Genomic DNA, 18,439 nt, shown 5'->3' with positions numbered 1-18,439 from the left:
CACTTGAAACTTCTAATTCAAGTGATTAATGTACTTTGTTTAAGTGCTAATTGGACTAAGTGTTTGACCCGTGGCTACCACGTCATTGCCGTCGACGCCAACGTATACGTAGATTTTTATTTTATTTTATTTTTATTTTTATTATTTTTTTAAAATAAAAAAAAGTGACACGTGGCTGCCACATCGGCGTCGACACCAACGACGTGGTAGCCACGTGTCACTTTTTTTTATTTTATTTATTATTATTATTGTTTTTTTTTAAATTTAAAAAAAGTGTGACACGTGGCTGCCACGTCGGCGTCGACACCAACGACGTGGTAGCCACGTGTCACTTTTTTTTAATAAATTAAAAAAAAGTGTGACACGTGGCTGCCACATTGTTGGCGTCGTGTGACACGTGGCTACCACGTCGTTGGCGTCAACGCCAACGACGTGGCAGCCACGTGTCACCTTTTTTTTCCCTACATTAAAAAATTCAAAAAAAAATCCACGTGTACGTTGGCATCGACGCTAACGACGTGACAGCCACGTGTCGCCAACGACGTGGCAAGCATGTGTTTTGACACGTGGCAGCCACGTCGTTGGCATTGACGCCAACGTACACCTGGATTTTTTTATTTTTTATTTTTTAAATAAAAATGTGAAAAAAAATAAAAAATCCACGTGTATGTTGGCGTTGTGGGGGATTCCAGACGATGGGAAGATGACCTCTATAGCTATCCACCCACACAGCTCGGAACACAACTAACACACAGGGGGGCACCACCAGCTATAAGTGAGCTGGACACTCTACACACCTTCTCTCAAAAAACTCTATCATCTACCCCACCAAAACCCAAAGAAAATCCCGCACATACACACATACACCAAGACATGCAAGAGGAGATGGGCACATCAACATCTACAACTCTCTACTCTATTGATCATAGGTGCATATGATAGGTACACTTCTTCATACATAGGCTAAATAGCCATAGCAAAATGAAGTAGGAGAGATAGCATAGAGATACACCCTACACACTCACATCACTCATTTCTCTCACAAACTCTCACAAATTCATCAACACATGGCCATCAATGGCTACACACACTCATCAAAACACATAAATCAACAAGCCTCATAGGCTAACACCTTCAAATTTCATCAAAAACCAATTAACACATTTCATTAACACATTTCATCAAAGGCCCCTCAGGCACAAGCTTTTTTATTTGGCAAAGCTTCAGCAGGAGAAATGATTACAACAGCTCTCTTATATAGAGCAAAGCTAGGGTTTGCTAAAAAAGGTAAGTATGTGCATGAAAATGCATGCATCCCTCTCATTCTGACAAGTGTCAGGTTCTCCTCTACTTGCTATTCTCATCCTTCAGTTTGCATGGTGCAGGTTCTTGCATGTATGGACATGTGTCCACCTTCCTCTTCAAGCCTCACTTTCCTTTGTTATGCATGGAAATTTACTCCCTCTCATATGTTCACGTTTTTTATTGCATGGGCATGGCCCCTTAGATAGGTTCTTTTTCCTTCTTCGTAGTGGGGCGAGTGGCAACAATCCTTTGGTCTAGCTTTTTCTTCCATCTGCTTTGCTTCGGGGCGGGAACCATCCCTTAGGAAGGCAAGGGCCTCAAATATGGGTCCTAGCTCCAAGGGTGGCCCCCCTTTCACCATGTGAACAACAGGGTGGCCCCCCTTTCACCATGTGAACAACCTTCAAGTCAACCGCATGTGAACAGCCCCCAAGCGGGCCAACCGAATCTCAACTAACCGGATCCAGTCTAGTCAGCACCAACTAAGCGAGCACGCCATCATCATCATCAACATCATCGCGGGATAGAGCAGCCCAGCCATAGTTTTGGCCATAAAGCTCAAGCTCCACACAGTACAGAGAGCACAGACCCGCCACATCAATCATGATGCCGCAAGGGTGGAGCCCAGCCATAGTTTTGGCCATAAAGCTCAAGCAGCCCCCAAGCGGGCCAACCGAATCTCAACTAACCGGATCCAGTCTAGTCAGCACCAAAAAAGCGAGCACGCCATCATCATCGCGGGATAGAGCAGCCCAGCCATAGTTTTGGCCATAAAGAACAAGCTCCACACAGTACAGAGAGCACAGAGCCGCCACATCAATCATGATGCCGCAAGGGTGGAGCCCAGCCATAGTTTTGGCCGTAAATCTCAAGCTCCACACAGTACAGAGAGCACAGAGCCGCCACATCAATCATGATGCCGCAAGGGTTCCAGCCCAGTCTTCATCAAGCATAACCACGAGCTGCAGCAGAGGCACCACAGACCAGCAGCCTACGGGCCAAGACAACCACCATAGCCAAACCAAGCAAGAGCTCACTTAAGTGTCCCGTGAGAGACATAAGCTAGATCTCCCTCACTATTGCCTAAATAGCCTTTAGTTATAGTACCTGTTTATCCCATGTGGGATTTATTCCTTTCTCCAACCACCACATGGCAAGCTCACATTGATCCTCCACTTCAAGCTTCCAAAACACAAAGTCATGGTTTTTCTCCTTTTACCAGCTGGCTTAACTGCCCTGATTTGCACTGCTGCAATAAACTCTTCATAGCGACAAATTTAAATCCAATTGGATGGCCCTGTAGCCTGCATGTTTCTCCACAACTTCTCAATGTATTGCTCCTTCATCTGGGTCCTCCCGCTATTTCAAAAAGTGATCCCAAAACGGTGGTTGGCCCATTTGCAAGATGTCCCGAGCTCACATACACACTTAGATAACTCCATAGCTTCCTGCTCCCACCTCTGATTGACAAACCAAGCACATGGCTGCAAAGCCCTCATCTTCTACTACAGCATATAGCTCTTCTTTGCCTGCTTCTGCTCTCCCCTCCACCTACTAATTTGTCCTGAAAATGGGTGGTTGCACCCCTACATCTCCAAGCACACTTCACTGCAATGCATGCCTGCCTCCCATGCTCCTGCCTTTGCCTTCCTACCTGCTCCTTTGCTTCTTCTCACGGGGTTCTAACTTTTCCTGCTTAAAAAAAGGCCCAACATAGTTTGCCAACCCCCTAGCCTATAGGACATTCATGTCCTAACAATCGTAGCAAATTCCTGCCCACGTATACCTGGATCAACAAACAATCACCCAATCCACTAGTTGTATGGAACCATCAAAGATTCCTTTATCAAAAAACACCCATTTGTGCTTCAGCATCTCCCTGGGTTCTTCAACTTCTTCCTCTGGCTCGTCTTCTTCAAACACTTGATCTGCATTGGCACCCAATAGCTCTTCATCTTCCTCCCTGCTTGCTTGCTGTTGTTGAAAAAAAGCATCCCAAGAATATGCTCCAATTATGCAAAGAAGAACCCTCCACACATTGAGTAAAGTCTCCCTTAAGATGGTCTTCAGCAATACCTGAGTGGACCACCGCATTAGGAACTCAATGGAGTCTTCTTGGGCCCTTTTATTTGGCAGTTTAAGGGAGTCAAACCTTTTCTCTTAAGAAGAAACTTTTTCTAATTTGAAGCTTCAAAACGGCTACTTTATTCGAATTTGAATTTGGGGGGAAAAATGGAATTTAAAATCTAGCGGATAAAACCATATCATGTAACATATCTATGGAAAGCTCTTGATGCGTAGATCACAGATCTGTAATCTCCGCTCAGATCGGAGCTTGTATGTAGAAGTTATGGAGGTCCGAAAATTGTAAAATTGCCCCCCCCCCCCCCCCCCCCTTTTTGGGAGAAAAAGTGCACCCTTTGACCACTCTTACACCTCTCTTACAAACCAATGGTTTTTGCTTACATGGCGGGCTCCTATTTGTCAAAAAGTTAAACGTTTCCATAACCTCATGGCAAATTAAAGGGCCCAAGAAGACTCCATTGAGTTCCTAATGGCTTAGTCACCTCTTCCATTGCCGCCTGTTGTGCATGTGGCTCAACCACAGATAAGAATACATCTCCTTCTAAAGGAGAATAGACCTCTCCCTTCTCAGCTTCATCCAAGGTAGCATCATATACCTTCAAGTTTGCTTCCAAATCCTACATCCCCTGCATGTTATCTTTCATCTCAGGGGGGTCATCCAAACCCTCATCATGAGCATCTTCACTGTCTTTCTCCACCTCTTCCTAGGAGCACCACTCTTGCATAAAGGCCTCTATGATGTCTTCCCCTGCTTCTGGTTCTTCTTCCAACTCTTCATGCAAGTCCTTGCCCACCCCCTTAGTTTCATTTACATGCAAATCTACATGCATAAGCTCACCAGCAGCATCTATCTCCTCATCTTGGTCTTCATCTTCATCCTCCAAAGAAGAAAGAAACTCTTCCACTTGAAGCTCTTCTGGCAGCACTTCTTCTTCTTCCACAGTTCCATCTTCATCTTGATCCTCTTCAAGGTCTTGTGCATGCATGTCCATCCCATCTTCTTCAAGCGCTTCTTCTTCAACCAAGGCTTCAAACATGTTCGCTTTTGCTAGGTCCTCCAGATCCTCAAGTTCATTTGCCCAAGAAAACTTCTCCAAAGGTTTGATCTTCAACCCTTGCGTTGGCGTAGACTCCACAACTGGTTCCTCTTGCTTTGCATCAGCAACCATCTTCAGATCTTCTTCCCTCTTTAGCTCTTTGTCCGTATTTGCAAAGAAGCTAGGGGGCATGTAATACATGCCCTTCATCACCTGCTGCCGCTTGACATACTCCTGTTCTTGCCTAGGAGGCTTCCAATCCATGACTGGCCGAGGCTCCATCTTCAGCATTCCTTCATCTTTGATGCTAGCTACACAAGCAGCTTCTGTGTTCGGATCTTCATGGATTTCTTCAATCCGCACCGCACTTGCCATAGGAGCTTCCTCCTTAATCATACAAAACATGCCAGGGATGAAGTACATCCCTCTCTCTACTTGGTAAGACTTCTCATAAGCATAAGCTGCTGGCACAAATCCTTCAAATTGACATGCTCCTTCTTCATCTTTCCTTTGAGATGCAACCTCCCGCTTCTTCTGGATCTTCCACTCTTGATCTTTGGCAATCTTCACTGCATCTTCAAAGCTCTTTGGCTGCTTCAGATCCACCTTCACTTGCAATTTATGTGTAAGGCTTGCCATGAATGCATTCTTCTTTACCAACGATGGGGGAACTTCATCTCCCAGGGCTAGACACCATCTGCACCATAAGCTATTCAATTCTCGCAAAAGATCTTCACACCTTGGCCTTCTTCTTACTTCAAGTCCTTCAATAATTGCCATAAGGCACTTGGATCTTCTCTTCGCTTAAACCTTTCCTTCAACGCTTGCATGACACCTCCAAGTGTCAAAAACTGAGGCGCGGTTTTGCCGCTGCTTCTTGTGCTTCATATTTGCAAAACAAAACCGGAGCTTCATCCTTCAAGCAAATCCTCATAAGCCGCATCATCAAGGCTTCTTCTGCAACATGGTTGCTAATGATTGCAACTTCAAACTGGTCCAAAAATTCTTCAATGTCTTCATGTTCATCACCACAAAACTCCGGATACGCCATCATCTCTGCTTCAACTGAAGGTCTTGGTCGCTCCTCAGTGGGGGCACCAAAAACTATGGGGGATTCCGGACGATGGGAAAATGACCTCTATAGCTATCCACCCACATAGCTCGGAACACAACTAACACACAGGGGGGCACCACCAGCTATAAGTGTCCAGCTATAAGTGAGCTGGACACTCTACACACCTTCTCTCTAAAAACTCTATCATCTACCCCATCCATCCACACCAAAACCTAAAGAAAATCCCGCACATACACACCTACATCAAGAAATGCAAGAGGAGATGGGCACATCAACATCTACAACTCTCTACTCTATTGATCATAGGTGCATATGATATGTACATACATAGGCTAAATAGCCATAAGCAAAATGAAGTAGGAGAGATAGCATAGAGATACACCCTACATCAAGAAATGCAAGAGGAGATGGGCACATCAACATCTACAACTCTCTACTCTATTGATCATAGGTGCATATGATATGTACATACATAGGCTAAATAGCCATAAGCAAAATGAAGTAGGAGAGATAGCATAGAGATACACCCTACACACTCACACCACTCATTTCTCTCACAAACTCTCACAAATTCATCAACACATGGCCATCAATGGCTACACACACTCATCAAAACACATAAATCAACAAGCCTCACAGGTTAACACCTTCAAATTTCATCAAAAACCAATTAACAAATTTCATCAAAGGCCCCTCGGGCACGAGCTTCTTTATTTGGCAAAGCTTCAGCAGCAGAAATGATTACAACAGCTCTCTTATATAGAGCAAAGGTAGGGTTTGCTAAAAAAGGTAAGTATGTGTGCTGGCATGCTGAAAGCATGGTTTGGTGGTACAAAAAGGACTATCCTTGACACAACATGAGCTTGGTGGTCAGATGGTGTATAAACTAGATCTATTAATTGGAAATGGAGAGGGACCATATATTTCTTTGTTTTTAGACGTTCCACTTTTCAAACATGCCACTCCAGAGAAGAGGTGGGAGGACAGGGGTGGACCTACACATTATGGCTTGTTACTTTCACGACTCTCTCTCTCTCTCTCTCTCTCTCTCTCTCTCTCAGACACATAGTTGTGTTGCTCTTGTGCTCCATAGCCAGCGAACTTGGGCTACTCTCTCTCTCTCTCTCTCTCTCTCTCTCTCTCTCCACCAAGCTGCACATGACAATGTTCACTAAGCCCTGCTTCTGCCCTGTTTGAGTGAATTGACCACTGCTGCATTTCTCTCTCTCTCTCTCTCTCTCTCTCTCTCTCTCTCTCTTGCTCCTTGCCAATGGACAATACTGCAAGAGGTAACCGCTTGGGTCACTCACAGCTACTCTCTTTTGACGAGCTGGATGAGGAGGAATCGCGCATGGATGAGCAGATACAAAGCCATCCCATTGGCAATTCCATTGAGACGTGTCACTAATCAAGCTTTTCTTCGTGATTATTGGGCTGCACAGAAACGCGAATAAAGATGAGGATGAAGTGTTGCCATTGAGTGCTTGTGAGAGACAATTGCCAAGAGGAACCATTATCACTAAGGACACAAGAGATTTGGTGTATGCCTTTTGGACATCAGAAACCAGAGTTTCACCTAACAAGAAGGACATATGTAAGAAGAGAATTGGAAGGAAAAGTGTTGTCAAACATCCTGTGCATCTACTCGATGACTCTCACGTACCAACAACTCTTAGCAATTGTAATTTATTTGGTAATCCTTAAGGCTGATTTGGTCAAGACAGTACCAAATTTGGTGGTCTTCTATATGGCAGTGGTGGTATACAGTACCTTACAAAGGTTGTATACAGCACCAATGCATTCCTGGGTAGTTCCAAAGTTATCCTTTATAGAACCAAGGCCCCTGTGCAGTACCAAATTTGGTAGTTTGCTATATGGCAATGGTGGTATAAAGTACCTTACAAAGGTTATATACAGTACCAATGCACTCCTATGTACTTCCAAAGCTATCATGTAAAGAACCAAAGCCCCTGTGCAGTACCAAATTTGGTAGTCTACTGCATACTACTAATTCCAAGGCCTATCTGTACAATACCAAAGCCTCTGTATAATACCTTTTCTATCCCTAGAGGCACCAAAGCCTCAATCTGTAGTACCAAAGCCTCACTCTATTTTACCAAAGCCTACTTTTGTAGTACCAAAGTCTTTGTGCAGTACCAAAACTACTCCCTGTATAGTATCAAAACATTCTTGTTTATCATCAAAGCATTTGCAAAGTACATTATCTTGGTTCTACATTACAATCTTTGGTACAACCAATTTTGGTTCTACAGTACAATCTTTGGTACTGTTTACATCCAATTTTGGTTCTACAGTACTATTTTTGGTAGTGTTTACATCCAATTTTGGTTCTACAGTACTATCTTTGGTACTGTTTACAACCAATTTTGGTTCTACAGTACAATGTTTGGTACTGTTTACATCCAATTTTGGTTCTACAGTACTATCTTTGGTACTGTTTACATCCAATTTTGGTTCTATAGTACTATCTTTGGTACTGTTTACACCAAGTTTGGTTCTATAGTACAGTCTTTGGTACTATTTTCAACCAATTTTGATTCAACAGTACAATCTTTGGTACTGTTTACTACCAATTTTTGTTCTACATACATTTTTTGGTACTGTTTACAACCAATTTTGGTACTACTGCACATTAGTGGCATTTTACCATCTGCATGAAGTTGGAATTTTCTAACCTTTATTGTTTTGGTTTCTATAGGTAGAGCTATACCAAAGATTCAAGAGAACTCACCCTACAGTGGTCGTGTCTCTTAGATGCTTTGAGGCATTAAAGCCGTACTTTGTTTGGAAATTGAAAGAGCGGTATACCTACAGCTGTGTATCCCATGTGCAGATGCTCTATTTCAAAGAGGCTTTTAACCAAATGCGGCAAAACAAGTTTGGGCATCATGGGAAAGGTCACCTTTGCACTTGCTCCATATGCTGTAGAAGTAATGATATAGGAGAGTGTTTTGCAAACCAGGCAGTATGTCAGCACATCACTAGTATGTGGGAATCCATCATGTGCCCAAAGCCTCCTAATAGTGAATATCATGCCAAGAAATGCTTGATGGGGGACTGTTCCCAATGTGGTGTACGGAAGTTGACATTTTGTCCCGATGAGATAGCAGAGGATAGCAGGGAGGTCTCTGTGAAGGTCTTCATGGATGTTGGAACAGGACAGGCTGATGCAGGTAGGAGTGAGAAGAAGAGAAAGGACTTGATTGTGCAACGAATGAAGAGTGCTGCTTTTATTAGCTTGTTTTCAGCCCACCTCACAAGCTTCATCAAGCGCAACTTTGTCTTTCGCTGGCAAGCCCAACAATTCAAGGATTGTTTGCTCAAGTTTCCTAGCAATGTCGTTGTATCAGTTATTGACTTTGAAGAGAATTATTCTTTTAAAATTCAGAATGAGATTCAGTCAATGCATTGGTGGTCTACCCAAGCCACAATACTTGTGCACATCACTTATGTAAGAAATGCAGCAGGTGGTGTTCAGAAGACACTACACTTTTACATATCCGATGACAGGCAGCATGATACATTGTTTGTACAGCATTGTTTCATGCTTCATGACAAGTGGCTGAAATAGCAAGGACATTGTTTGCAGCACCATTGGGTGTGGTCAGATGGTAATGCCTCACAATTCAAAGCACGTAGACCTTACTATTTTGTGGCCAGGTACTATCAGATGATAGGCTTGCACATGATGCATAACTTCTCAGCATCCGGGCATGGAAAAGGAGAGCATGAAGGGGCTGGGGCAGTCATCAAGAGAACCTTGACACATGAGCAATTGAAACCAGATGGCTGGCCTATGAAGTGTGCGGCTGATGTGGTGTCCTTTTTGAACGCAACGTTCCAACCAAGAGATCAGTCTCACAAGTGTAATACATAGAGAGTCTTCTGGCTTATTGGCGCGGATGATGTGCAACGCGATCTCCAATGGGACTGTGAGCGCATTGTGGGCTCCCGCTCATTTCATTGTGCTGATGGGTATTCAAAGGACAACCAGTGCGCTGTGTGCTTTCGAACACTTTCATGCTTCTGTGATCCATGTATGAGTGGGCTATGGAGAAGATGCAAAAATAGACAACACATAGACGAATGGAAATATATTTCCATCAAACCACTGGCGAAGTCTCTAAATACAGGAAAGGACGATGAAGAGGATGATGAGGATGACGGATATTCAAATTTTGTGCTGATGAGCCAAGTTTCTAACCTGCCATTGTTTGAAGGAAGCCTTGAAATGTTATGTGGAATGTTGTCCATTGGGGATAACTTTGCAGTCAAAGCAGCCGAGGCTAAAGAGGACTTCTACCTTATTAAATGCACGAAGGAGTTGTACCAGACGGCAATCTTGGTCAGAGCCGTACACAGAGTCTTGTTTGAACTTTCCGCTTGTCCGTTGGCCTGTGGGTGATAGAGAGCCGATCTCTTATGCACGATCATGAATTCTTCCAATAAGAACTCAATGACCTCGTTAATTAAATGAACTCCCTGATCGCTCACAATCTCAATAGGTAGCCCAAAACGTATGAAGACGTTCTCATAGAGAAACTTTGTTGTGGTTCTAGCATCATTACGTATAGTGGCTTTGGCTTCAACTCATTTTGTGAGATAATCTGTAGCAACTATGATGTATTCTACATGTGTGCGTAGTGTCGGTGGCTTAATAGGACCTATAAAGTCGATGCCCCATTTAGCAAAGGCTCGGGCAGCCATGATGGGTCTAAGTGGCATGCTATCACTAGCAATCGGGGGCTTGGTTCTCTGGCAGACATCACAGCGTTTCACAAATTTCAATGAGTCACTGAAAAGAGTGGGCCACCATAGGCCTGACCATAGTATCTTTTTGGCCGTGGTCTCTCCAGAGAAGTGTCCCCCTGCCACTCCTGAGTGTGCTTGGTGCAGGACGTCCAAATACTTACCCTCATTTATGCAGAGACGAAGGTTATTGTCTCTGCCGCGTTTGTACAGCTGCTCACCTATCATGGTATAGTTTGCAGCTTCTACTTCAATAGCCTTCTTTCAGTGCGGCAGTTAACCTCATTTCGTGTGACCCACCTTGAGAAATTTCACTATGTATGAACTCCAATGAGGTATAGGAGAGAAAGAATAAAGTGTAGCATATGGTACATGTTTTTGCGCTTGGCACTGAGTGCAATGCCTTACAAATTCGTCTGCACAGTAGTAGATGGTAGGCCACCAAAATCCTTCTCTCATAACCCTTTTAGCACTCTGCTGACTAGATAGGTGTAAACCCCCTATGCTCACGTGGGCATTATGCATGATCATCTCATATTCATCAGGATTGATGCATATGCGCAATACCTGATCCGAATCTTTCTTATACATCCTCCAGAGATCAACACATATGCCTTACATCTTTCTAATTCCATTATATCATCAGTGGTGATGCCGTCTTGCCTTACCAAACCCATGGTTAGAACCTGAATGATTGGCTCTACCCATCGAGGAGTTGTCTCAATCATAAAAAGAATGGCATCCGGTAGCTCGTCCTCTACGCCCATTAGTTTTTCGTCCGAAGTAATTCTTGATAGATGGTCTGCTCTCAAGTGTGTTCGTCTCGGCTTAGCAGCTATCGAGAAATCAAACACTAGAAGAATTACAAACCATCTAACAATCCAGCCAGTGGCACATGGTTTGTTGACCAAGTAAAGTAAAAAGTGATGATCTGTAAAAAAGGTGAAATGGTTTGCAAGTAAATAATGTCGAAACTTCTTTACGACGTAAACCATTTCCAAACCTTTTCGCTCAGTAGTTGTGTAGTTCTTTTCAGCACTATTTAATTGCAGACTAGCTCAAGAGATTGGGAAATCCATATTCTGCTCATGGGACTGAGCTAAAATACAGCCTATGACAAAAGCCGAGGCACCTATATGCACATGGAAAACTTTATTCCAAACTGGTGCTTTTAACATAGGTGCTGAAATCAAAACTAGTTTAAGCTTGTCATACGCCTGTTCACAAGCATTTGTCCATTCAAACACAACAAGAAGCGCGTACATTGGTCTGGTAACTTTGGCGTACATGTAGATAAATCTACGATAGTATCCGCAATGCCCCATGAAGATCTCCACTCCTTTTGCATTTATTGGTCTGGGAAGATCAATAATTACGCTAATCTTTTCCGCATCTGTGGATATTCCGTTTTGAGACACAATATGGCCCTGGAAATAATGACGTGAATCTTTTATATTTTGGAACCTGGATGCGTTTCAACATTGTCTGAACTCCTCCCTGCAAAGATGCCCTTTGTGAAGGAGAAAATGTGAAGGCTGCAAAATGATGCCCACCTGATTAGGTAATACAGTGTGCATTATGTGCATTTTGTAGTTGAATGCACACCTTGTGGTGGTTTTTTATTGTGGTGAAGTTTTTACAATGCTGGAAGGCAACCTCCCTTATGAGCTAGAGGCTAAGGTGAAATCCAGGCCTCCTCCGTACTAGGTGGGAGTGATTGTGTAAAGGAATTTACGGTGACTCTGGATTGTAATCATATTGACTGGTGTGTAAGGAAAAATAGTATCTCTCTATCTGTTTTGTATTTCTCGTTTCCCTTAAGTTCTCGTTTCCCTTAAGTGTTAATATTCTTTCTAATATAACTCTCTAAAGCCCTTTTCACAAACTAAAGGAAAACATAATAACTACATCTCGATAATGGTGAAATTAATATTGCACTAATGTGCATTCTATACAACAACTTTGAACTTAGGGAAATGCAAAAATGTGGTATTGATTTAAAAAATGGTGCATTTTGTATAAGACTATCAATAGAATTGAAGAGGAAAGGAAATAGTTGGAGGGGTGTATGCCTCAGGGAGGCCAAGGTGAAGTTCTTGGTCCTCCACATTTATATTGATCTATTTTTTTTGAACATAAAAGTCGCATAGTTAATAAGGCTTTGACAAAAAGGAGCATATAAGAGATAGAAAGAGAGAGAGAGAGATCTCATCTTTCAAGTATGTGTGTGTGTGTGTGTGTGAAAATTGAGACTCCGGGTGTACATTTGAAGACAGATCTTGTTGGATACGAGAAATGTTCTGAATCTGGAAGCAAATTCTCATTATGGCTACCCTCAGGATGGCACCTACTTTGATGGTTTCAATCAAAGTCTGCAACTTTGCCATTGAATCACTAAAGCTACAATGGTCAAGCTGCACAACAAACTACCTTGCTCCTCTTGAAAAGGTGCATATGCTCTCACATGGCTCTGTGTTGAGTCTCTTGTACATGAGCCACCATTATGTATGTTTTTTTTTTCTAGGTTATTCATGAACAATTGAAGAGGGATTGATGTCAACCATTCATGCAGTCTCACGGGTAAAGTTTTGAAATTATCTTATTAGAAAAGGAGTGCATAAAATAAAGTAAAAGTAAAAATGTTAAACAACAACACAAAAGACTACTCATGGACCTTCAAAGAATTGGAGATCGGCAACTTGGTTCCTCCCCTACAAACTCTAGTGCTTCTGATGGTGGTGCCCTCCTCGCGCTGGCTCATGACATATTGAAAGCTCTCACCATAGCCTAAACACTTCAATTGAACAAGATGATGGAATCTTTGCAAAAATAGAGAGAACAAAAGAGAAAAGCATGCGCACGACACAAGATTGGGTGCAATTTTCCCCCATGCATGAGTGAGCACCTCCCTCATGCATGTATTTATTGATTTTCAATCTTTTGTGCTCAAAATTAGAGGAGTACAATCCACTTTGGGCTTACAATCCACTTTGGGCTAGCACTTATCTCAACCACACTTTCTTGTAACCAACATATGTCTTCAAAAATAATTGATAAATGTCTTCTAAAATAATTGAACGGCATGACCATAGTCTACACAAAATTGGTCAAAGCCCACAACTAAGAATTTATCCGCGCACCCTCGACGCATGACAAAATCCGAAGGCGTGGTACTAAATACTCTGGCCACTACTCTGGCCACTACTCTGGCCACTGATTATCTGCTCACCAAAAACACAACCAACATTAAACCTTGCCTACCCGCCTAGCATGATGTCGGGATTGCTTGTGTTACCAATTCCGTCCATAGTTGCCCTTTAACAAAGCACACGATCGAAGCGGAATAAAATCTGAATTTCAGTCACTTTAACTTCAGAATTTACAAAATTTGAGGGTGGATTTGGATCGGAAATGCTCAAATTTGGTAAGATCAACTGTCCTTTAGCTCAATTTGGGCACCCGAGGAAAAGCCTTCTTTACCCGAGACTTGATAAATGAGCTCCCGCGTGAACCCTGGCTATGGCAGCTCTCGAGCAGAAAATTTTGAAGCAAATTCAAACTTGAGAAGTATGCCGGGGTTGCTTGATGCACAAGTGCCCAAAAAGGCCCAAAATTGACAATTTTGGAGAGGTTGTGTGCTTTGGGTGCGTACTAAAGCTTAGGTAATTAAAATGCTAAGTAGTAAACCACTTTAAGCTATGGAAGAAGAAGAAAAAACGAAAATCAGATTCGTGAAGAAGAGAAGAGATGGCGTCTTGCTTGAGGAAGAGCTATGGGAGCATTGAAGGGTGGTTTGGGAGCTTACTCATGCCCACAAAGGTGATAGAGCCCACAAGTGTTGAAGATGATGAAGCTTTCCATGAAACCACTGTGTGTGTTGAAAACCACTTTGATGGTGGTTTTGCGGAGAAAAGCTTGTTCCCACACTATTTGAGGCCTTTTTGGGCAGTTTTGGGCCAAAAAGTGAGCGGTTTTGGGGAGAGGAAGAAGGTATTGACTGTGAGGACCAAAGAGAGCCTTCTTTTACACAACGGATAATAGATTGAAGCCCTTCTCTTTACCCAAACTTGATGCCCATGCTTGAGGAAGAAGCCATGGCCATGAGTGATGGAGACCTTCTTTGATGTTGACTGCTGCACCAATCAATTCCACCAATCAATTCCTGGCTCTCATACCACTATTGCAAGCTCTCACCATAGCCTAAACACTTCAATTGAACAAGATGATGGAATCTTTGCAAAAATAGAGAGAACAAAAGAGAAAAGCATGGCACCACACAAGATTGGGTGCAATTTTCCCCCATGCATGAGTGAGCACCTCCCTCATGCATGTATTTATTGATTTCCAATCTTTTGTGCTCAAAATTAGAGGAGTACAGGCCATAGCCAGTTTCTCTGGATTCTCTGCGCTTCGTCTTCCCCAGCTTCCCGCCTTTCTTTAAACTGCAGCGTAGGCTTTCCTTTTCCGCGGGGCGGATGCCCTCCCAAGTGCATGGGCACTGAGCGGAGGAGCCCGTCCCTTATTAGACCTCAAACTTCTTCAGCATCACCTGCAAAAGTAAACCAAATGCTCAGCAGTCACTTCACTGTAGCTTCTCCCTCAACCTCTCATCTCGCCTGCCACCCAAACCCTTGGAACCCCATTCCTGAAAAGCCCTGGAGTGGAGACTCAATCATAGACGCAGTAATGGACGAAAACTCCAGGCTGGTGTAGGAATTAAAAGAAGCCAAAGAACAACTTCTAAACATGAAGAACAAGGATCAATACAAAGAGGCCTCCCTGTTGTCAACAAAAGATCAGTCAGCATCAGAAGTAGCCCCTCAGAAAGAGGGATCCAACATCACCACCCCAGGTAATAACTCTACCAACACAATACACGTAAGTCTTCCAATAGAACAGGTCAGAAACAAAGTAGAAGACTATATCGAAAGATGTCTGGTTGGCCTACTCTTTGGGCCGAGACCATCTAAGGAAGCAATGAGAGCGTGGATAAGGGAAAGCTGGTCCCCCCTTGGAATAGAGGTAACCCTTACTCAAGCTCAGGCCAAAGGATATTACCTCTTTTTATTCAAAGATCCAAGCATGGCAATGAAGGTCATTAGCTCAGGACAATGGATGTTTAGGCATCTCCCATTCTGCTTCATGAGGTGGACAAAGGACTTCAGTCCAGATGGCCCCAAATCCTCAGCTTATCGTGTATAGGTCGAGCTCCCTAATCTACCCATCCACTTAAACCCTTGGATCAAATCGTGCCGCTGTCCTACTCCTCAGCGCCGTCTAGCTGAGATGAACCTTCTTCTTGTATGCAACCCCACTCAGTGTGGTGGAGGTGTAGCCTCCTCTCCACTAAGGTGAAGGTTCATCTCCACTCAGTTTTGGTGGAGATGTAGCCTCCTCTCCACTCAGTTGGTGGAGGTGTAGCCTCCTCTCCACTAAGGTGAAGGCTACACGTCCACTTAGTTGGTGGAGGTATAGCCTCCTCTCCACTAAGGAGAAGGTTGACCTTGATCAGAGATTCTCTGTTCTAATGCTTATCCTCCTGTCTTGTAGAAGGTACAGAAGATTTCGTGGGTAGCGGCATCTTCTTGTTATGGTGTATTTGCTCTCGATTTTGGATAGGACCGAAGTCGATGGTTATTCTTCAGGCCATGGTTTTCATGGTCAGAACTGATCTGATCTGTCTTCCTTGCAGGAATCTCCCACGAGTCATTGGCGGACTGTCGATAGGAGCAACTCTGGGACTAAGGAGCACGCCAGGTCACTTTGCCTTAGCTGCTTTTTCTGCTTCTCTGGATAGGCTCTGGTAACTGTATGCATGTTGATCCTCTTCTTCACCTGTAGGGCGTTGAGATGGGTTTGCTTACTGAAGTCTACATATTGCTTCTATTAATGCTCTATCCTTAGAAAGGATTAGGATAATTTTATCTCTGGTTTTTTCCAGTTTTTCCCTGGTGTAATCTGAGGCTCTCTTTTGGAACTTAATCAGTAGGCCTCTTCTCCTGACTGAATAGAATTTGTGTTTGTTTGGTCCAATACCTGATGCATGTTGTAATTAGACATACCGAGAGAGGAGGGCCCATGATTTCGGGGTTGTCAAAAGTAACTGCAATCCTCTGTAGCCAGGCATGCCAGAGATACTCACATCTTATTACATTCCAAAGAGTTGTTGAGCATCCTATATTTTCTCCTAACATTGTGTTCTTCCAATTTACATCTTTACCCCAGCTAAGAATAGCTGCATGTAGCTCTTTAAAAGTATTTGAGATGTGCTTGCAGTGGAAGAAGATGTGTAGATCGTCCTCAGGTAATCCACATATAGCACATTGATCTGAGGCGATGTTAAGCTTTGCAACATTGCTCTGTGTCCACAATGCTCTGTATGCTACCAGCCAGGCAAGGCATGATTTCTTTGGTTCAATGTGTGAGCTCCACAGCTCCTTGAGACTGTTGTACCATTGTTTCCTGTCCCAGGTGATATTCCATCTGCGGTTAAGAGTGACGTGGATTGGGGGGGATTTTTCAAGATTAGGTATGGGGAGAAGGGGTTTGTTCTTTAACCAGTGGAAAGCTAGGATATTGAAGGTAGGGGGTGTTGGAATTAGGGTTGCAGGAATGCACACACAACTTCAAGAAGATGAGGAAGCTTGAGCACAACACAGTAGTGTATTATGAGTGCCAAAAATGAAAGATAACTAGCCCTAGAAGATAATGGGCGTATATACAATGCACGGGGGAAAAAACCTCCTAGTGAGGGAAAAAGTGCCCCGGCGGTCCTAAGTGTGTTCACACACATCACTACTATAATATGGTAACAAATCCCCCCTGGAGTGATGCGGTGAACAAGAGCTAGCACTCATGTATAGGGAAGTGTCTAGCTATGTGGACGAATCCACAAAAGGGAGTAAGCCCAAAGCTTTGCGAAAAGCTTCGAACTTCTCACGAGGCAGAGCCTTTGTGAAAAGGTCTGCAAGGTTATCCTGTGTTGGCACATAAGCCAAACTGATCTCTCCTGCAGAGAGTCTCTCCCTGACATAATGGTAGTGCACCTCAATGTGCTTCGTACGAGCATGGAACACTGGGTTCCGCGCAACTGCCAATGCGCTCTGACTGTCAGTGAAGATGGTGGTGGCAGATGGCTGCCCAACACCCAAATCAGCCATAAGGCGTCTGAGCCACACACACTCAACCGTAGCTGTGAAAGCTGCCCTGTACTCAGCTTCACAACTAGAAGTGGCCACAGTAGGCTGCTTCTTGCTCAACCATGATATGCATGAGCTTCCAAGCATGAAGCAAAAACCACTCGTGGACACGCGTGTGTCATAACAACCAGCCCAGTCAGAATCTGAAAAAGCATGTAAATCTGGCGGCAATGATCCCCCCTTGGGATAAAACAACCCAAGATGCCGAGTACCACTCAAATAGCGAAAGATACGCTTCACTGCCTGCCAATGCTTAATGCCTGGGCTATGCATAAATCTGCTCACCTGTGAGACTGCAAACTGAATGTCTGGCCTCGTAATGCATACATAAATGAGGCAACCAACAGCTGTCTGATAGAGTGTGACATCAAAGTGATCTCCAGCATCATGAAGACTCAACTTCAAACCTGTCTCCATTGGAGTAGCAATAGGCTTGCAGTCTTCAAGGCCAAATCTCCGCAACAATGTTTCAATATACTTTGTCTGACACAAAGCAATACCTCCATCACACTGCTTAAATTGTATCCCCAAATAATGATGCAAATGCCCCAAATCTGACATCTCAAAAGAGGCATTCAAATCAGCCTTAAAATCAGCAATATGACTCTCATTTGGTCCTGTGAGCAGCATGTCATCGACATAGAGAGCAATGATTAGATGTACACCATCCACACGTTTAGCATACAAAGTGCTTTCTGTTGGACTATTCTGAAACCCATGTGCAGTTAAATATGCATGTATTTTTTCATACCAAGCTCGTGGAGCTTGCTTTAAACCATATAAAGCCTTTTTTAACCTGCACACTTTGTTTTCCTGCCCTCTTTGAACAAAACCACGAGGCTGCGATACATACACCTCCTCATGCAAATCTCCATTTAAGAACGCAGTCTTTATGTCCAGCTGATGTACATTCCAACCATTATGAGCTGCTAATGCACAGATGCTACGAACAGTGGTCATACGACATG

At 43.5% G+C, this 18,439-nt stretch overlaps 1 protein-coding gene across 1 annotated transcript; it reads left to right on the top strand.

Moving 5' to 3' along the window:
- The first annotated feature begins 6,978 nt into the window (after window positions 1–6,978).
- LOC147637104 (uncharacterized) lies at window positions 6,979–9,907 on the top strand. Its single transcript, XM_086800717.1, has 2 exons — window positions 6,979–7,161; window positions 8,222–9,907. The coding sequence occupies exon 2, from the start codon at window positions 8,357–8,359 to the stop codon at window positions 9,092–9,094; it is 738 nt and encodes a 245-aa protein (XP_086656843.1). The 5' UTR covers window positions 6,979–7,161; window positions 8,222–8,356; the 3' UTR covers window positions 9,095–9,907.
- Window positions 9,908–18,439: the final 8,532 nt, after the last annotated feature.

Source organism: Cibotium barometz, chromosome 7, assembly GCF_041138505.1.
Source record: "Cibotium barometz isolate CiBa-2024 chromosome 7, ASM4113850v1, whole genome shotgun sequence".
NCBI classification, from domain to species: domain Eukaryota; kingdom Viridiplantae; phylum Streptophyta; class Polypodiopsida; order Cyatheales; family Cibotiaceae; genus Cibotium; species Cibotium barometz.
Note: the sequence above shows the minus strand (reverse complement) of the source record. Positions and strands in the feature narration are given on the sequence as shown.